Below are 22,587 nucleotides of genomic sequence, written 5' to 3'. Positions count from 1 at the left end.
AGTCCCAAAATATCAACAGTTCCCTTTTCCAAGAACTTGTGAGTGGCTACCATCTCCAAATGTTACAAAGCCATCTTCCTTCTCTTTAAGGGTTTTGAACAAAGATTTATCTCCAGTCATATGCCTTGAACAACCGCTATCAAGATACCACAAACATGAATTAAACACTTTCAATGTGGTATGAACAAAAAGACAAGCATGAGATAGGCATTCTTGACCATCAAAGCAAGACTCATCTTTCTTTACTTCATTCATTGATGAGTGAAGCTTTCTTTTTAAACCATCAAGTTTTTTGCACAAATGTCTATTCCTTCTCTTATATTTTTCAATCAAGGAATTCAACTCACACAAGCTATTATGAATATCATGATTTCTATGAACTAATGATTTCAGCATGTGTATAAAAATTCTAGCCTGTTTCTTTGATTTGAATAACTCTAAAAACCCATTACCAAGACAATCTCCAAATATGCTCATAGAGTCATTATCACAAACACCTTTACTACACTTCATATTGGCCTTTGCCATAGCACTATCCATAGCAAGCCAAGGGGTCTAGGATCACACTCAGGTAATTAAACCACAGCGAGTGTACCCGCTCTGATACCAATTGAATGCTCGTAAATGTGTGAAAACACAAGAGCTATTTAGACCCCCAAATTAAAGTTATGGCTCGATTGATTTTACTCTAACTTAATACTAAGTGCGGAATAGAGTAAATGCGAGTAGATAAACAAACAAGCTACTCTAACCCGTAAACATTATAACTCGGCAGTAAAATGAAAGGTAAAAGAGTAGGGAAGAAGAATGCAAACACAAGATAACATGCCAATGTGTTATTGAAGAGGAAACCGAAGAACTCGGTGAAAAACCTCTCAGCTGCCCTCCTAGCTGTAATCGATCCACTAGACGATCAGTTGGGATACATGGGTTAGCAAGAGACCCTCCAAGCTCCTTCTACCCAATGTACCTAAGCCCTCCAAGCTCCTACTCCAACAAGGCTTCTCGGAACCGTGTCTTGTCTAGCTCTACGGATCCCGCAACAAGCTCCATGTTGCATCTGCCATCCTTGGCTTCTTTCAATGCTTCCCAGCAGCACCAAACCTCACTAAACACTTTGAAATGGTGTGGTAAGTGTTTGGTCTATCAACCTCTCAATGATATGGAAATGGAGAGGTAGAAATTTAGGAAAATCCACAAGCAATCATGTAGAGAATTATGGGTATAACAATCTCTAACTCTCAAGGTTTATGGCTAGGGCTTTCTCTCTGAAACACTCCTTAACTTTTGTGGGTAATGTGGGTATATATAGTGTGGGTACAGAAAATGTGCATCAAATAGCACAGTTTAGCAAAACAAAATGTTTCGCGAGTGTCTCGTGGGAAGGTTTACCTGCAAGCTACTCACGAAATACAGCTGTCTCTATCTGTCCTGACTCTTCGCATTCTAGTCGTGTGTAAGGCACATGCATCATTTCGCGGATGCTTAGTCGCGAGCTACCCGCGAAAACTCTTCTATCTTCAATTGCTTAAGTCTTTACACACACTCTCTCTCTCTATCACACAACCCTTATAATTAAATCCCACAATAAATACAGGGTACAAAAGATTGAATAAAATTACAATCAAATTTGGCACGGAATTAAAGCCAACAAAACACATAGTTGTAAATTACAACTTTACACCTCTATTTTAAAATATATGACTAAATATATAAAGATATTTTGGAAGTTTTAGTAAAAAAATCATTCAATTTAACCTTCTTCGTCATGTTTTCTTGGTTAATATATACTTAATAAGAGAGAATAGAATGAAATCAATATGGAAGGAAAATATTATTGTAATTCTAGACGGATGATGGCATATATATTGTACAATTTAACAACACGCTGAATATGATATCAATATATTTCACTTTTTAATTTTTTATACCTGTTTTTCTATTGAAATCAAAATCTGTCAGTTCAAAGTGCATTTCTGTCTTGATTCCTGGCATATAGTGGTCCAAATAGGAAAAAAAAGGTTATACTAATTGACTCCTTTTGGTTGAGGGAAAATTTCTACTCTATTTCCACCAACCCAATATTGGAGCTCCCTTTCGCAATTCTTAGTTTTGACATTTGAGAGAGTGCTTTCATATTGTTAAGAAGTCTAGCACACTTTATTATAAAGCTATACATTCTTTAGGGCCCATTTGGATTGAGGAGGAGTAGAATAAAGTTGGCTGAAAATAAGCTAGTTTTTGGCCAATTCTACTCTACTCTACTTTACTCCTCCTCAATCTAAACGGACCATTAGGGATTTTCCAAAATAAACTTGGTTATTGCTTAAGTGATGATGTCACGGTAGCCTAAAGAAAGCACTCATGTTTCTCTCTTGATGGAACAGAAACTAAACTATTAGTTCCTGGTAGTAAACCTCAAATCCCCGAGGGGTTTCCTAAATCCACAAGGAGAAGAAAACTGGAATCCACCAGAGAAATAATTTGACAAAAGTCTGTGTTTATTGATAATAGTCTAAAAATTGAATTGCCTTTGGAGGCTACAATGCGTTTAAATAGTAAAAATAAAACCTAGGGCAACTAGAAAACCAAAGACAGCTACGAAAGCATATAAAACTCTAACTTGACTAAACAACATTAAAAGCACTTAAAAAGTAGGAAATAAATAACCTAAACCTAAAATAATAAAAAATTACATAAAAAGATTAAAATTAAATAATTATAAAATTTAGAGAAACTGTGTCCTACATTAATGTCATTAAAGATATATTTGTAAATTTTCTTGTAAAGTCTCTTGATATGGTACTTGCCCTTTTTTAGGGATTGGGGTACTTCATCCATATGCATTGTCCTTTTCATGTTTTAAATGTAGAAAATGTTAAAAAAAAATGTAGACATCTAGTATGAAATTATAGATGTTGTATGTACAGAGTGTATATCAATGAGTGTGTGAGAACACTTTCCTTTAAGGATATAACCATGTACCAAACTACCGATGTGTTAAAACTAGAAATTTTTTTTTTTTAAATAAGAAAAAGAAGAAAAGGAAAGAAAAGGTCCATAAGGAAAAGATTTTCTTAAAATTTTGAGCGCAGACAATATATGTCCTAAAATAGTAACTAGAGAAAATGCAAAAGAAAAGTGTTATGAAAAAGGAAAAAAAAAAACCAATATGTCATTTCTATCTCTTTTTTTAGTATCTATCTTTGGACCATGGCTAAATCCATATATGAATGTGTATAATGTGTCGGCTAATTACAAGTGGAGAACTCAATACATAACTTTCTTTTTTTAATGGAGATTTTACATTGTATTTTCCATATCTTGCTTACTAAATTTAGAAAAAGAGGTCAATTAGGCCAGTTTGCACCTCTCTCCCTCCCCACTTTCTTTCCATCTATCCCAATATAAATACCCATTTAAATCATGCTATCAATATCATTGCTAACCCTTTAGCTAGTTTTTTTTCTAAGTTGCAAATCATACCATGGGTTTCACAATTGCACAAAGACTCATGCTAGTGCTGCTAATTGCTTCCACAATGGCACTTAACATAGCCAACAAGGGATGGCAATATGGGAATTGGCCTTCTCATGGCCCTTATCCTCCCAATAATACACAAACTTCCAACAGGATCATCGTGGGTGACTCCTACCATTGGAATTATGGCTTTAACTACACCGAATGGGCAATCAAACACGGCCCTTTCTACCTAAATGACACTCTAGGTGAGCTTAATTACTTTGCTATTGCTACTTTTTAATTATTGCAATGCATAGTTCAAGTTGTAAAATATAGTGACCAAAATCATATTTTTAAACTGCTTGTGTTTTTATGACAAGTTATAAAATTCATCATGTTAGGTTCCAAAGACTTAGGAACTAATGTATTTAGAACTCTAATGTGTAATGTTGGCAAACCATGATCAAAACAATTGTTAGTCTTGTTTAGACTTGCTCAAAGTGTGTGCATTATATGTAAAGTTGGAATCAAGTGGCTGCATAAGTATTAATGACTTTCGGCCTGGCTCGATCTATCGAATCTCAAGCAGAATGTTTTTTTCTGCAGATTTCTCCAACTCAGCCCTAGCCTATTAAAATGTGTAGGATTTTATGTTTTGCCCTAAGTATAAAAGGCAAACCCTAGCCACGTTTTTGAGGTTGCTCTATTTGCTGTGTGTGTGAATCTCTTGTGAGATCTAGAGGTGGTTGCCTTCACACATGCTTAGGATTATCAAGAAGGAGATTTCATTGAGAGCTTGATGATCATTCAGTTGCTGTAATAAAAGCTTAAAGAAACACAAGCGGGTGTATTTGTACTTGCTGGAGAATCCAAGAAAGAAGGAGTCCGTGGTCTCGGAGCTTGCACGTGGTCATGTCAGTAAGTTTCTACTAGTGGGTAGCAATAGGATGTTAATGGTCTAAGTCCTATTGTAAAACTTCGATTCTTTCATAGTGGATTCAGGTTTACCTTGAGGATAGCTAGGTTAAATCCTCCCCAGGTTTTTACCGATTTGGTTTCCTAGGTCATCATATCATGTTATTTATATTTCCGTTGCTATGCATGATATGATTGTTTGATTGTGATAACCTAGATTTGGAATTTGGACTAAGTAAATAACTTGGCTAATTAACTAGGTTAATCCAATTGTGCTTTAAGGGGTCTAAAAACTCACACATCATGATATTAAAATGGTCGATTCTAACTTTGAATTTTGTCTTCACTTTATTTATTCATAGATTATCAATTTGGATCCTTAAGGAACATGAAAAATGTGTACTTTTTTTTTTTTTTTTTTGGCTCATGAATGCAAATATGCATGAAAAGTGACTACATAGATGATGTTGATTGCAGTTTTCAAATATGATCCCTCAACTCTAAACACATATCCTCACAGTGCTTACTTGCTACCAAACCTCCAGAGCTTTATTAAATGCGACCTGAGAAATGCCCAGAAGCTGGGAAATGCTACACAAGGAGCTACGGAGGGCTTTGAGTTTGTGTTGAAAAGGCCATGGAAGCCTCACTACTTTGCTTGCGGTGAGCACAATGGCATTCATTGCATGAATGGAACCATGAAGTTCTTTGTGATGCCAATATTCTGCTGATATAGATAATTACTAATACAACGTGCGTGCCATAGGAAAATTTACATGCTACTCTCTCTTTTTATGTTTTGTTGTGTTGTAGCAGATAATGAGTGCGTTCTTTTCTTCCTCTTCTTCTTATTATTAAATTAAAGACTATTTATAATTTTGAATTCATGTTAAGGGATTGATTGCTCATTTTATAGTTATGAGTCACATTCTAAATCAAGTGATTTTCTGTAATTTATGTATTTTCTTTCCATGTCCTTACAATTACAAGCAATGTTATAAGCTCTGAATAATTGAGATGATTGAGAATAAATATACTAACTGTGATTGGGTATTGATGTTCCACATATGTACCATTTTGCATCCTTGATTGTTTTACTATAATATTTACTATTATATATTGAAAGATCATAATCTTCTACAATTGGAAAGGTCTATGACATTTGACCTAAAGATCATGTTTGGTTTAGACTTTTGAAGTAAATATTAAATTATATAAAGATAGAGCTACCAACTATCGTAACATTTAAGTAAGGACTTTTGCATCATCTAGCAAAATATTGTCACATAATTGTTTTTTCCTAAATAAAAGAATATATAGTATCACGTACAATCATAACCCTATTAAATACCTATTCACTATATAATTATTATATTTTGTGTTACGAAAAATGTAAGTGAAGAAAAAAAATGCAAGAAGACATATTGTCCATCCTCCACTCCATAATTAGAGTTAGATGGTACGTATGGAGATTGAGCACATAACATCATAATGGGATTTTAATTAAAGAGTTTAAATATAACACATAAGGATGTCATTTGGCCCAAAAGTTGAAGTCGGTAGGTTTGAACTTTTTTTTTTGAAACAAATACACACACATAAGGGAAAGGAAAGGGGTTCTAACACGAAGGCACACCACAAACTCCACTCAAATGCTATGGAATCTGGTAGGTTTGAACTTAATTATGTTATATTAAACACTTTTTTTTTTCTTTTTTGTTAGAAAAAGGTAAAGTGTATTAGTCTCTATAAATAAAGTGGTGGAGTAGCTTTATGGTATATGTGTTAGAAGACAAAGATTTATCTAGAGAAAGAGTAGAGAGATAAAATTTTTGTTTAATGTAGTGTTACTGTGAGGGCACATACATACTTAAATTCACATATTCATACATAAATCCAAGTAAAATAAACTTTACTTAATTTCCTTAATAAAAGTGTCTAAAACTTACACTGCATGTTGGCTAAACTCAGAAGCAAAGGCCAATTATGATCATATTATTATTGAGTTATTCTTAATATATATCATTTGAGTACTTGTGTTTGAGGGGTTTATTAAAAACCAAAATGCAATGAAATGGAATGAAACTGAGTTTATTAAAAACCAGAATGCAATGAAATGGAATGAAAATATGATGTATTTTTATTATTATGTTAGAGAGTTGATAAAAAATTACCATTATATATCATTCACTTTTTTTTTCTTCTTTGATTTTTTTAATAATTAATAAGGATAAAATCAATTTTTTACTTTTATTTGAAAAAAGAAAATAATGTTTATCCCACTTTTAAGAGGAATTAACTTTTTATTTTTTGGGATCGAGAGGTATACATAAGTGGGAATGTTTTCTCAAAAAAAAAAGAATGGAAATGGAATGTGTATCATTTTATTCATTTCTATTATACTTTCAAATAGGCAAATGGATACAATATTCCTTGAAATTCCTTTTCAATACATTTTACTTTTATTCTCTCCCAAACAAGCTGGAAGGAGCTCAAATGAATACACCGTCACAAGTACATAAAGAGATCTATGACAAGAAATGTTGCACCTTCAAATTTACTATATATTTTATGACAGGCCACAAACTGAATGACCCCTTGTGATAGAAATTAATTAATTAATTAGTCAAGTTATTAATTAATCAATTTATCATGCAAATGCGTGGTAGCACAAACAAATCACCAATAAACTAATTATGCAACGAAAAATAAATAATACGATGATTTGTTTACGAATGGGGAAAACCTAACGACAAAAACCCCACTGGGTGATTTTCAGGTCACCACTCCCGAAACTCCACTATTATCACAACAAGCGGTTACAAGTAAAGGAATCCCAAGTACCTTACCAACCTACAGTTGAACCCTTACCCCAATATCCAATTGGACTCATTCTATAGTGACAGTTCCCCTTTCTAATGCACGACTCCCAAGTACATGACTAACCAATTGCGCGGATCCCAGTACGCGACTTCAATCACCAACTAAGAAGATTGTTGGTTGCAAAGTTCTTCAATTCATCCATACGATGAAGATCAAGAAGATGCTTGGTCACAAAACCCTACGGTGCACATACACAACAACTTCTTTAAGAGAAAGAGATGAAGTAGGGCAAGAATTTCATCTCCGGTCACAATTTTCTTAAACAGAGTTTGCTCAATGCTTGTGCAACTTGTGACCAGTTTGACAGCCCTTAAAATAATCCTTTTATATGTCTAGGGTTAGGAGAAAAGAAAGCCCAAAGACATATTCACGAATCCCAAGAAAATCATATCAGAATTCTTAAACCTCGACAAATAGGAGGTGTTGAGCAACTGTCGAGAAGGTGTCGAGCACACCGGGCTTTGAACAACTTTCTTAAGCTCGATAGATGCAACTGTTGAGCTTTAATGAATTTGCACTATCAGCTTGTTTTCTTGGACAGACTTGAAGGTTTCAACACTTGATCTTGAAACATGGTTTCTTGAAGTATTTAAACACATCCTAAATCTACCCAAATACAAGTAAAGTGCGTTTTGTCAAAGGATAAACCAATTACATAAAGTAGTGACATATGTTCCTAACAAGTGAAACACATATGTCCTAACAATCTCCCCTTTGGCAATCTGTGACAAAACCACAACAAACAAATGAGCATATGAGAGAAGTCATAAATCACTCAACTCATATTCACTTGTTGAATACAATAAAATCTATCCTAACACAAACTCTTGAAAAATTTTGCAAGAAAAGAGTTTGTGGCAAGTAGACTTTGACAACCTGTATTTCTGAAACACTTTAAACAAAACTCATCAAGGCATCTTTGTGTGAAACAGAAATAATAGATTGCATACAAGTAATAAGAAGCATGTGTATAAAGGAAGAAAAGAAACAACACATGAAGGGGTAGGTAAAAGAAAAACATACATCAATATAAATAGAAGTAAAGTACAATGTATGTCTATAAATGGTCACAAGACCTCATGTACAAGAATAATGTATCTAAAAAGAAAGAAAAGAAAAGATACATACTATCCTCACTACATCCCTCAAAACATATCAAAACTCCTCTTAACAAGATGATCCTATACTAACTCTCCCCCTAAGAATGACTACTCTCATATCCAAAACTACTCCCCCTTTTTGTCACGAGTGACAAAGGGTAAGAGTGTCAAGTAGACATCTCATCGGTAGAGCTAGCATCTCCATCAGCATCATTCGAAGCATCATCGTCATCACCATCATCATCATCCTCATCCTCAGAATCAGAAGCCACAGGAGAAGGTGGTGAAGGAGTAGCCTCAGGAGCAAAACCACCTATGGACGCATGTCGCTGTGCAATACAACCGACACAAACGTTCACCTGATACAACTTCATAGAGAGTGTATCTAGGCGAGCATCCATATGCTGCAGTTACGCCATGGTGTCTCCTAACGTCACATCACTCAAAGAAGAGGAAGGAGCAAACGTGGATGGAGTTGAATGGGAGGGAGGAGCTGCTGAATCCAACTGCCGCAACCGAAACTGGGCCTCGCAACGTTTAATGGTAGCGTAATCTATGGCACATATGACAGTGAAATGGTCGGAAGAGGGAAAAGGAACGGAAAAATGGCGTAAGATCCTCATGATAGCGTAATGAAAGATGAGTTTATCACAAGACCCCGAATCTAGATGAACATCTATAATAGAAAGAATGAAGTGAGAAGGGAAATCTATAGTAAGATGCTCAAGAAGAGGTAACAAAAATCGAGCACTCTGTAATGGAGTTATAGTGAGAGAGTGGATCCAAAACAAAGGTCATCACCATGTTCATGAATCTAGGACCTTTAGCAAAAGGTCTACATCGTGTAAACTGACGCTCACCCCAAACAGAAGGGCACTCACAGAAAGCAAACATGAGCTCACCCCTGGACACAGTCCTCAGACGCTCACAACTAGGATAGTCAGGAAACTCTATCCTAGGGACCCGAAGCACATCCGCAACAAGTTGCGGTGTGATAGGAATGCGCATACCTCGAACACGAGTAAAGAAAAAGAGGTACCGAACGATCCATCCCGTGCATGTCACAGTAAAACTCTTGGATAAGCACGAGAGGACAGGTGACCGAGACATCACACAGTGACTCCCATCCCCTACTGTGAATGATAGTGGGAAGGTCGGTGTCGGCAAAGTTCGACAGAATGACTTGGCGTTCCGAATGAATGCCTCATCTAGAAAAGTTCTCCGAGAATGCCTTGAAGGCATCATCATCACGGAACCGAATATAAGACAGAGTAGGATCAGAGGATGAAGAAGCTCCGGAACGAAGAGGGTTTCGGGCTGGAGTGGATTTACGCTTAGGTGTTGTAGACACAACTAACGTAAACAGAAAGAGAGGGAGAAAAAGAAAGACAATCAGAAAAGTCCCACGCAATTTCAAATATAACAAATATATTGAAAAGATAGTACTTATGCATGGGAAATGCATGAACGTGTGACATGCAAAAGAAATTTCATCATGGGCTTAGCCCAATCCAAACCTATCAGCACACAAACAGAAAGCACACATCTAGATGCATGATATTATAATACTAATGTGATGCAACGTATGAGGTTTTAAACTCATTTAATTGAAAACCCATCCCAAAATTTCAATAATAACTCATCAATTTTGAAAAACCCCAAAAAATTTTCAAAAATCCCAAAACCTAGATTTCAAAACATGAAATGCATGAATGTGAAAGGATAAGAAGCTTACCAAGTGAAGAAAAACTTGAAAAAGCTTGAAGAAACCTTGAGAAACAATTATTGGAGTGAGATGAGAGAGTTTGGGAGAGAAATCAGAGAAGTATCGAGAGAGAGATCGAGAGAAATGAGGGACGAATCGCACGAGGATGTTTAAATAGACCAACAGTAAATCTCGATAGATGAAGGTGTCGAGAGGTGTCAAGACATCTGTCGAGGAAGGTGTCGAGAAAATGGTCATCGACAGATGCAAGTATCGAGGAGGTGTCGAGGAACAAATCATCAGATACCAGATCAGAATCTCGATCGATCCAGAAGGTGTCGAGAAGCTATCGAGGAGGCAGAAGCATTCTTAATCGATCCACCAGGTGTCGAGGAGCTATCGGAATTGCGAGAAGAAAAAGCTGAAGAAGCTCGACAAATAGCAAGGTATCGAGGAGGTGTCGAGCTAGCTTATAAAACCAGTTTTTTTTTCGAGATGTGAAAAACACAGACATGAATGCAATCCAACATGCAACTCAACCAATGATCCAATCAACATATTAAGCTCTCAAAATCATCTCTCAATAAAAATTTTAAGCACATGGATCTTCAAAAACACACACACACACTAAACAAATCTAACCAATTTTATATTTCAAAAACAAGTCAAGACAATTTAATGAGCATACATTAACACATGTAAAACCTTATGATGGTCAAATCACATTGTACCTACGCATGTATCAAGAATAGAAAAGAATATTGCGTGTTGTGCGTGAAAAACATCGCAAGATTGCATATGTGTATACATGTTATGATGATTTGAGATATGAGAAAATCACTTTAACTCACACACAATCATAACTGCTTGATGGGGACTATCACCTTTGAGGTACATCCTATAACTCTCACATCTCCTAGAATACACACTTGCAATCATTTTTGAAGCATTTTTGATCTTTTTGCTTTTGATTTTTCTTTTGCATATTTTTCTTTTAAGCATATCATGCATGGGCATATTAGAGAGAGAAAAGAAATATCCAATGACATTTGACATTCCAATTTTGCTATGCCTAAGCACACAAATGTCATTGACACTGCACTTTTGCTATGCCGAAACATACAGGTGTCATATTATGATTGGCGGGCAACAGTGGTGAGATGGTTATTAATGCCTTTCTCTTAGATTTTTTAGTCCTTCCCGTCAAAAAGAGTGATATGAGTGTTAAGTACAAGAGATAACTTAATCTTACTCATCACTAACAAGAGCCACAAAACTCACTTGCTTAGTTGTGCATAGAAATGCTCATCTAAGTTACAAATGATACAAAGTTTAGAAGACTTTATTTTAATGACCATCCAAAGTACACAAGTACCAATGTATACAAAACACGCATTATTTTTGTATTTTTCTGATTTTTCATAAAAAAAATTATTTTATTTTTATTTGAAAAACAAAACAAAGTAAAACAGAAAAAATAACCAAACAAAAACGTGTTAAACACCCAAAGCATAAAAACTAAACTGACTCAAAACTTGAAAGCAAAACACATAAGTAATGCACACACAAAAAAACAAGAAGAGAGAGAGAAAAGTGTCAGAATCACTTGGAGCCTTTTCCTTCCACACCCTGGAAGAACTTTTCCTTTGATTAAACCCTTGAACTAGCGGTGAGGGAGAAAAACCATCCAAGTTCAAAAGGAACATAAGGGCTTTGAGAAGATCTCCAAGGGGAGCAAGAGAGGAACGAAGCTGATTCTGGTTTCCAGATGCTATCATGCTGTTGCTCTATTGAGTGGCAAGCCACTTGTAGCAATTTGGTCAAGTATGAACAGCCGTTCCAGAATGATGACAGAGATACTGCTTCTTTTGTTTAGGCTTTTGAGAGTTAGCCTTCTTAGTCCTAGGGTTTCTAACATCTTTCTTCTCAAACTTAGGGGGTGCTCCTAAGATAGATTTACCCTTGTCTATATTCTCACTAGCTAATTCAGTTTTAATCTCATTATTCTCAATTTTAATATTATTAGCAGGAGGAACAAAAACAGTAGTACTAGAAGAAATAACCAAACAAAAACGTGTTAAACACCCAAAGCATAAAAACTAAACTGACTTAAAACTTGAAAGCAAAACACATAAGTAATGCACACACAAAAAAACAAGAAGAGAGAGAGAAAAGTGTCAGAATCACTTGGAGCCTTTTCCTTCCACACCCTGGAAGAACTTTTCCTTTGATTAAACCCTTGAACTAGCGGTGAGGGAGAAAAACCATCCAAGTTCAAAAGGAACATAAGGGCTTTGAGAAGATCTCCAAGGGGAGCAAGAGAGGAACGAAGCTGATTCTGGTTTCCAGATGCTATCATGCTGTTGCTCTATTGAGTGGCAAGCCACTTGTAGCAATTTGGTCAAGTATGAACAGCAGCTCCAGAATGATGACAGAGATACTGCTTCTTTTGTTTAGGCTTTTGAGAGTTAGCCTTCTTAGCCCAAGGATTTCTAACATCTTTCTTCTCAAGCTTAGGGGGTGCTCCTAAGATAGATTTACCCTTGTATATATTCTCACTAGCTAATTCAATTTTAATCTCATTGTTCTCAATTTTAATATTATTAGCAGGAGGAACAAAAACAGTAGTACTAGAAGAAATAACCAAACAAAAACGTGTTAAACACCCAAAACATAAAAACTAAACTGACTCAAAAATTGAAAGCAAAACACATAAGTAATGCACACACAAAAAAACAAGAAGAGAGAGAGAAAAGTGTCAGAATCACTTGGAGCCTTTTCCTTCCATACCCTGGAAGAACTTTTCCTTTGATTAAACCCTTAAACTAGCGGTGAGGGAGAAAAACCATCCAAGTTCAAAAGGAACATAAGGGCTTTGAGAAGATCTCCAAGGGGAGCAAGAGAGGAACGAAGCTGATTCTGGTTTCCAGATGCTATCATGCTGTTGCTCTATTGAGTGGCAAGCCACTTGTAGCAATTTGGTCAAGTATGAACAGCAGCTCCAGAATGATGACAGAGATACTGCTTCTTTTGTTTAGGCTTTTGAGAGTTAGCCTTCTTAGCCCTAGGGTTTCTAACATCTTTCTTCTCAAGCTTAGGGGGTGCTCCTAAGATAGATTTACCCTTGTCTATATTCTCACTAGCTAATTCAGTTTTAATCTCATTGTTCTCAATTTTAATATTATTAGCAGGAGGAACAAAAACAGTAGTACTAGAAGAAATAACCAAACAAAAACGTGTTAAACACCCAAAGCATAAAAACTAAACTGACTCAAAACTTGAAAGCAAAACACATAAGTAATGCACACACAAAAAAACAAGAAGAGAGAGAGAAAAGTGTCAGAATCACTTGGAGCCTTTTCCTTCCACACCCTGGAAGAACTTTTCCTTTGATTAAACCCTTGAACTAGCGGTGAGGGAGAAAAACCGTCCAAGTTTAAAAGGAACATAAGGGCTTTGAGAAGATCTCCAAGGGGAGCAAGAGAGGAACGAAGCTGATTCTGGTTTCCAGATGCTATCATGCTGTTGCTCTATTGAGTGGCAAGCCACTTGTAGCAATTTGGTGAAGTATGAACAGCAGCTCCAGAATGATGACAGAGATACTGCTTCTTTTGTTTAGGCTTTTGAGAGTTAGCCTTCTTAGCCCAAGGATTTCTAACATCTTTCTTCTCAAGCTTAGGGGGTGCTCCTAAGATAGATTTACCCTTGTATATATTCTCACTAGCTAATTCAGTTTTAATCTCATTGTTCTCAATTTTAATATTATTAGCAGGAGGAACAAAAACAGTAGTACTAGAAGAAATAACCAAACAAAAACGTGTTAAACACCCAAAGCATAAAAACTAAACTGACTCAAAACTTGAAAGCAAAACACATAAGTAATGCACACACAAAAAAACAAGAAGAGAGAGGGAAAAGTGTCAGAATCACTTGGAGCCTTTTCCTTCCATACCCTGGAAGAACTTTTCCTTTGATTAAACCCTTAAACTAGCGGTGAGGGAGAAAAACCATCCAAGTTCAAAAGGAACATAAGGGCTTTGAGAAGATCTCCAAGGGGAGCAAGAGAGGAACGAAGCTGATTCTGGTTTCCAGATGCTATCATGCTGTTGCTCTATTGAGTGGCAAGCCACTTGTAGCAATTTGGTCAAGTATGAACAGCAGCTCCAGAATGATGACAGAGATACTGCTTCTTTTGTTTAGGCTTTTGAGAGTTAGCCTTCTTAGCCCTAGGGTTTCTAACATCTTTCTTCTCAAGCTTAGGGGGTGCTCCTAAGATAGATTTACCCTTGTCTATATTCTCACTAGCTAATTCAGTTTTAATCTCATTGTTCTCAATTTTAATATTATTAGCAGGAGGAACAAAAACAGTAGTACTAGAAGAAATAACCAAACAAAAACGTGTTAAACACCCAAAGCTTAAAAACTAAACTGACTCAAAACTTGAAAGTAAAACACATAAGTAATGCACACACAAAAAAACAAGAAGAGAGAGAGAAAAGTGTCAGAATCACTTGGAGCCTTTTCCTTCCATACCCTGGAAGAACTTTTCCTTTGATTAAACCCTTGAACTAGCGGTGAGGGAGAAAAACCATCCAAGTTCAAAAGGAACATAAGGGCTTTGAGAAGATCTCCAAGGGGAGCAAGAGAGGAACGAAACTGATTCTGGTTTCCAGATGCTATCATGCTGTTGCTCTATTAAGTGGCAAGCCACTTGTAGCAATTTGGTCAAGTATGAACAGCAGCTCTAGAATGATGACAGAGATACTGCTTCTTTTGTTTAGGCTTTTGAGAGTTAGCCTTCTTAGCCCTAGGGTTTCTAACATCTTTCTTCTCGAGCTTAGGGGGTGCTCCTAAGATAGATTTACCCTTATCTATATTCTCACTAGCTAATTCAGTTTTAATCTCATTATTCTCAATTTTAATATTATTAGCAGGAGGAACAAAAACAGTAGTACTAGAAGAAGTAATATTAGAGGAAGAGAGACCATACCCTAAGCTTGTTCGATCTAAAGCAGATTTCTGAATGCTGAGCATCTCATCAAGCTTTGCGCTTGAAGTCCTTTCCAATTGAGCTTTGACTTGAAACAGCTCTGCTTTAAGCTTCTTGGTCTTCTCAACCAAGAAATTGTTCTCAAACCTCAGTGCTCCAATAGTCTGATTAGCCTCATCAAACTTTGTGGAAAGCTCCTCACGGTCAAGTTCCACATCATTGAGCTTCTTGGTGGTTAGCCTATACAGTTTCTCATGCTTCTTAGAGAGCTTGTACGGTTTTTCATAGGCTGTATGAATGTCATCTTGATCATCCATCTTTTCAAACTTAGATTCCACCAATTCCTCTTCTTCAATCACATCTTCGACAATCCCATCAATAGGATTAACAGTGGCAGTGAAGGCATTTAAGACTCTGTCATCCTCATTGTTGGAATCATCCTCATGCTCAATGTCACTCAAGGAACAGCAAGTGCCTTACTCTTCCCAATGCTCTTAAGATATATAGGACACTCATGTTTCATGTGACCGAAGTCTTGACACCCAAAGCACTTAGGTCCTACAGGAACAATGTACTGACCACCTTCCTTAGCATCCTTCTTCCCTTTGTCTTAGCCTTTAAACTGAGAAGAACTGGATTGCCTGCGGTCCTTATCGAAACCCTTTCCATTTGCGTTCTTCATAAACTTCTTGAACTGTCTGGTGATGTAGGACTTCATCTTGGAATCTTCATCATCAGAAGACTCATCTGTGTCACTGCTCTTGGCCTTCAGTGCCATGCTCTTGCCTTTACCCATCTTGCCAATCCTTGTCAACCCTAGCTTGTAGGTCTGCAAGTTTCCAACCAGCTCAGTCAAAGGAATCTTATCCATATCCTTTGATTCCTCTATTGCCGTGATCTTGGCATGAAATCTCTCAGGTAGAAATTTGAGCACCTTCCTTACAATCTTGGATTCAGGAATGGTTTCCCCAAGATTGAAGGCTGAGTTGACTATGTCCTTTAGCTTGGCATAGAACTCATCGAATGACTTATCCTCCTCTATTTTTATCTCTTCAAAGCTTGTAGTGAGCCTCTGAAACTTTGAATATTTTACAGCTTTTATACCCTCATAGGTTGTCCGGAGGATGGTCCAAGCCTCCTTGGCAATTTCAGTTGAGGATATCTTCTTGAACTCCTCATTGGTGACTACACTGAACAACGCATTCAATGCTCTGTTGTTGAAGTTTGCCGCCTTAATCTTGGCATCATCCCAGTCGGCTGGCGCTTCTGTAGGCTTAGTCCAGCCTATCTCCACAGCTTGCCACACTTTCTCATCTAATGACTGCAAGAAAGCTCTCATGCGTACTTTCCAATATGCATAGTTAGTGCCATCAAATAAAGGAGGTATGATTAATGACTGTCCTCTATCTATGACAAACAGGGGTCAATGGATCAACACAACAAAGATTAAACCCTAATCAAAGTGTGCCTGCTCTGATACCACTTGATAGGCCACAAATTGAATGGCCCTTTGTGATAGAAATTAATTAATTAATTAGTCATGTTATTAATTAATCAATTTATCATACAAACGCGTGGTAGCACAAAAAAATCACCAATAAACTAATTATGCAGCAGATATTAAATAACACGGTGATTTGTTTACGAATGGGAAAAACCTAACGGTAAAAACCCCACCGGGTGATTTTCAGGTCACCACTCCCGAAACTCCACTATGATCACAACAAGTGGTTACAAGTAAAGGAATCTCAAGTACCTTACCAACCTACAGTTGAACCCTTACCCCAATACCCAATTGGACTTGTTCTGTAGTGACAATTCCCCTTTCTGATGCATGACTCCCAAGTACGTGACTAACCAATTGCGCGGATCCCAATACGCGACTTCAATCACCAACTAAGAAGATTGTTGGTTGCAAAGTTCTTCAGTTCATCCACCCGATGAAGATCAAGAAGATGCTTGGTCACAAAACCCTACAGTGCACATATACAGCAACTTCTTCAAGAGAAAGAGATGAACTAGGGCAAGAACTTCGTCTCCAATCAAAATTTGCTTTAACAGATTTTGCTCAATGCTTGTGTAACTTGTGAACAATTTGACGGCCCTTAAAACAATCCTTTTATATGTCTAGGGTTAGGAGAAAAGAAAGATCAAATACATATTCACAGATCTCAAGAAAATCATATCAGAATTCTGAAATTCTTAAACCTTGACAGATAGGAGGTGTCGAGCAGCTGTCGAGAAGGTGTTGAGCACACCGGGCTTTGAACAGCTTTCTTAAGCTCGATAGATGCAGCTGTTGAGCCAGCTATCGAGCTTTAATGAATTTGCACTATCAGCTTGTTTTCTTGGACAGACTTGAAGGCTTCAACACTTGATCTTGAAACATGGTTTCTTGAAGTATTTAAATACATCCTAAATTTACCCAAATACAAGTAAAGTGTATTTTGTCAAAGGATAAGCCAATTACATAAAGTAGTGACATATGTTCCTAACAAGTGAAACACATATGTCCTAACATTTTACCATATATTTCATTCTCTTTCTTAGATTTTGAATCATAACTTTTGTAGGTGTGATAGGCCCAGTAGTATATATCTATATATATGTTGGGTTGGGGTTCCAATCCGAGGATAGCTAGAAGTCCGAGGACGGGTAAATGCTATCGTGGGAGTCTGTGTTAGTGAATGAAGAGGTGGGGTTTGGTCATAAGAGTCCAAGAAAGTGGTCCAAGGAGGAATGCCTCCTTGGCTTAGCAAAGCAGAGGTCTGAAGGTGTGGTCTGCCATCCAAGACAACGTTCCAAGAGATTCTATTGATAAGAATACGCATCATGAAAGCACAGGACAGAGGGAAGCCATGAAATATCTAAGAGGAAGCTACTACCACTGCATTGAATGCTTTGTAGCTAACTCTTTGGCCACATTAATGAGGAAGTGATACCTGAACAGTAATTTTCAGCCTTACAGCTACTCTCAAAGATTTCAAGAAGGTGCTAATGGAATAAGGATCAACAACAGCGATCTAATCTACATGTGGAGGGTGGAGATGAAAGAAAGAAGATAGTATAAAATAGAAAAAAGACCCTGAGGGAAAGGGATCAGGAATTAAGAGAAAAACATTATAGGAACAAGAACTAGACTTATAGCCAAGTTTAAAAGAGATATATACAAGAAATGATCTCCTCGGATTGTACCGAGGACGATTTTCTTTGGATAAAACCAGTCTATCTTTCCTTTCTTGTCATCTAGATCCATTATAATTGTTACCCAACTCATTAGAGCCTAGTTTTCTAACCCACTCTCTACAAATTCATTGTATTAGGCTCTTTGGGTCTAGATCCTTTTACCTTTTGGGCTTAGGAACCAAATTGTGACCTTATAATTGGCGCCGTCTGTGGGAATTTCTTATGTGATAGTGAGTTCAACGTTCAATTATGGTAGGTTCAGATCCGAATCGGGAGGAATCTGTGGGGTCCCAACGTCAAGATCATTTTCTCAATCTTGAGCGAGTAAGGGACTGGGAAGTTAGTGTGCAAACCACCCATACTAGCAGGAGCCAGTCTCAAAGTGGGAGCCACATCTCTCATGAGGAGAATGCCCGAACCATGCAACTGGAGATTGATTGTTTGAAAAGGAAGTTGCGCCGCGAACGGCGAAGACAAACTCCTTCCAATATTGACTTTTCTTTTGATGATGATAAATATGGCAGTTACAGGCCCAAGTCAAGGACTCCCCCCAATGAGTCTTTCTCATGTGATGATGACAACCCTTATGAGCGCAGAAATAAGAGTTTGTCTTGCAAAGGCCTAGGAAACGACGCTATAAGTAGAGCATTAAACCAAATTTTCAAATCACCTTTCACACGTAGAATTGAAGGAGGAAGACTTCCTCAGTGGTTTACTTAGCCAACATTCACCATGTCTAATGGTCAGACAGACCCTGTAGAGCATGTGAGCCACTTCAACCAAAGAATGGTTGTACACTCCAACAATGAGGCCTTGATGTGCAAGGTATTCCCGTCCAATTTGGGGCATGTGGCAATGATGTGGTTTGATGGCCTGGGAGCAGGTTCTATTGATTCTTTTAAGGAGCTCACCCGAGCATTCTGATCTCACTTTATTACTTGCAGTAGGGTTCCTCAGCCTTTAGACTCCCTGTTATCTATGACCATGCAAGAAGGGGAGACCCTAAAAATGTACTCATACAGATACTGGGAGATGTTCAATGAGATAGATGGAGACTTTGATGATGTGGCCATTAGGACTTTCAAGGTCGGCCTACCTGCCGAGCATGATTTGAGAAAGTCCTTGACCAAGAAGCCTGTAAGGAGTATACGTCAGCTCATGGACCGTATTGACGAGTATAAACGGGTCGAGGAAGACCAATAGCAAGGGAAAGGGAAGGCTAAGGTTATCCCTCAAGATAGGATGGATTTCAGGTCAAACCGATACAACAATAACCGGCCTCGAAGAGACTTTGCTGGGTAATCTAGGTTTACTGCTACTCAGGTGGTCAGCATGGTGTTCCATGAGCCAGTGCATCAAGTCTTCGAAAAAATTAAGTATGAGCCATACTTTAAATGGCCAAATAAGATAGGGGAGACCTTATGAAGCACAACTAGAGCCTTCATTGTCAATACCACCAAGAGTGAGGGCACATCACAGAAGATTGTAGAACTTTGCGGAGTCATCTAGAGCAGCAAGTCAAAGAAGGGAAGTTAAAGCAATTTTTGTATCAGCCTAGTGGGCAGGGGACCTAACAAGATTGGGATCTCAGAGATATGCTTCTTCGAGAGCCCCTTTAGGCACAATTAATGTCATCTTCGCTGCTCTAGGGAGAACTAGTTCTCACCCCTCTAGGGTGATGTCTGTAGTTCGGCCACCTACCGAGGACTCTAACCCTGAGCCGAAAAGGGCTAGGATGGAGATCCGACCAATGTTGAGTTTCTTAGATGAGGATAAGGTTGGAACCATACAGCCATATGATGATGCCTTAGCGGTCACCCTCAAGATAGGGGGGTATATGAAGAGGGTGTTGGTGGATCAAGGCAACAGGACAGAGATTATGTACCCTGATTTGTACAAAGGGCTAAACTTGAAACTTAAGGATTTGATAGCTTATGATCCACCTTTGTTAGGATTTGATGGGAAAGTTGTTATTCCGAGAGGCCAGATTAGACTACCTGTGCAAGCAGGTTTAGAAGTGGTAGAGGTGGACTTCATTGTGATGAATGCTTATTCTCCCTACACGACCATTGTAGCAGGACCCTCGCTTCATGCCCTAGGGGCCGTTTCTTCCACTCTGCATTTGAAAGTGAAATATTCGTCCGGGGACCAAGTTGAGGAGCTAGTTGGGAGCCAGTCCGTGGCTAAGCAGTGCTTAGTAGCTGCAATTATGCATCAACCTGAAGATAAGTCCTCAGCCTCTACTCAAGCAGGCTTATAGCAATCAAGGATCCCAATGTCATTTATGGATGTGGTGTTAGAAGGGGCAAGTTATGAGGAGTGCTATGACTTAAATAATGCTCCCAAGTGTAGGATTGTCGCGAAGTAATAACTCGGTAAGTCCGAGATCGAATCCACAAGGAAAAGGGAATTGATTAGCAAACCACAAGAGAATAAAACTAAAATAATAAAGTTTAATTGAAGAGATTTTAATAGTTTAGTGAAAGTAATTTAAATTGAGTGAAAATAACAATATATTAAGGCGCTAAGGTTTAGGGATCCACTCACAACACATCTATTGGTAGTCTTAACAATATTTATTTTATAACTCAACTAAAATTCATACAAAGGATGATTTTAGTCGGATGATTTAACAATAAAAACTCAAGAATTAATTTTCTAAGGTAGTTTCATGCAATTGATTAATTTTTGGCAAAACAAAGCTAGTAAATTAGTTCGTAGAGAATACTAAGCATTTAACGTGCCTGGAGTCTACTATAAATCAAAGGATTATACAAAACTAAACACTTTTCTAGATAAATAAAACAATCAAAAACATTAAAAATAAATAAAAAAATAATCATTAAAACAAATAAATAATTGCTAAGAACATACCAATAAATGGTTGGGTTTCACCCCTTACCTTAGCAAGGCTTCTAGCAAGCTATAACACAAATAAAACTTTAAAAACTGTAAAGAAACTTTAAGAAAACCTAAATTATGTTCTACAGTAGCTCTTCCCTGAATTTTCCCTAAAGAGCCTATAAATAGGTCAAGGAATCCTATTACAAGTTGAATTCCCGTTTGGAAGAAATCCCAGGTTTTTAGGCTTCATTTAACTGACGTTTTTGGCCCATTTAACTTCAGAATTCGGACTTTTCATAAACTACAACGTTGTAGCCCATTAAGTTATCTTTCCATCCCAACTTGAATCATCTCAATTGGACATTGGAGCTGAAAGTTATACTCCAAATACTAACTAGTGCACAGGCTGGAATTCTAATCCGAATTGGACTTGGATTAGGTGCAAATTTCCTTTGATTCCTTGCTCCAATTGGACTTGAATTTAATTGGATTGGCCTTCTTTGACTTCATCATGGCCCTTGTAAAATTAAAATCCATTAGCTTTCTTTTTTGCACAAATCCACTTATTTAATTTCATTATCCTACAAAAGACAAATTTATGCATTAAAATTCAATTAAGTACAAAATTGATTATTTAGCATTATTCCAAAACCACTTATAAAATGCATGAATTAACTCAAAATAAGTATGATAATACTTTCAAATAATGATATAAATGTGCAAAATTAAGCTATTATCAAGGAGCTAGAAAAGGTTGTTATTAGTAATGATAAGGAGAAATTTTTTCAGGTCGGAGTTCAGTTGCCTCCTCAAGAGAAGAAAGAGCTAATGGTGTTCCTTAGGAAGAATATTGATGTGTTTGCATGGAGTGCTTATGAAGATCCCAGAGTGGATCCAAATCTCATTTGTCATTATCTAAATGTCAACCCGGCGGTTGTCCCCAAAAAGTAACCACCCCGGCGTTCATCTAAAGAGCATTCTGAGGCTGTCAAAGAGGAGGTGCTCAAGTTTAAGCAGGTTGGGGCTATTAAAAAGGTGTTTTACCCTGAGTGGCTGGCCAATACCATGGTGGTAAAGAAGAAGAGTGGAAAGTGGTGAGTATGTGTTGATTTCATAGATATGAACAAGGCCTACCCAAAAGACCCCTTCCCTATGCCTCAAATTGATCAGTTGGTAAATGCAACTGTAGGTCATCCTCGGATGAGCTTCTTAGATGCCTTTCAAAGGTACCATCAAATACCATTGGCTTTGGGTGATTAGGAGAAAATAGCTTTCATTACTCCTACTGGAAATTACCACTACAAGGTGATGCCCTTTAGAATGAAGAATGCAGGGTCTACCTATCATAGGATGATGACCAGGATGTTCAAGCCACAACTGGGAAAAATATTAAGGTTTATATAGATGATATGGTGGTGAAGAGTAAGGTAGTGTCCGAGCACGTGGGAGACCTCAGGAATATTTTTGAAATACTAAAGAGGCACAAACTGTGCCTCAATGCT

The 22,587-nt window shown here is 37.5% G+C and overlaps 1 protein-coding gene across 1 annotated transcript; it reads left to right on the top strand.

Annotated features, from left to right (window-relative positions):
- Nucleotides 1-19,919: 19,919 nt before the first annotated feature.
- Nucleotides 19,920-20,501, top strand: LOC115966807. Its single transcript, XM_031085961.1, has one exon. It carries the CDS (start codon nt 19,920-19,922, stop codon nt 20,499-20,501), a length of 582 nt encoding a protein of 193 aa, XP_030941821.1.
- Nucleotides 20,502-22,587: the final 2,086 nt, after the last annotated feature.

Source organism: Quercus lobata, chromosome 11 (genome assembly GCF_001633185.2).
Source record: "Quercus lobata isolate SW786 chromosome 11, ValleyOak3.0 Primary Assembly, whole genome shotgun sequence".
Lineage (NCBI taxonomy): Eukaryota > Viridiplantae > Streptophyta > Magnoliopsida > Fagales > Fagaceae > Quercus > Quercus lobata.
This window is presented reverse-complemented; position numbering and strand designations above follow the sequence as displayed.

Coding starts and splice junctions, on each gene's coding strand:
- LOC115966807 (XM_031085961.1), top strand. CDS start 19,920: ATGTCTGTAGTTCGGCCACCTACCGAGGACTCTAACCCTGAGCCGAAA.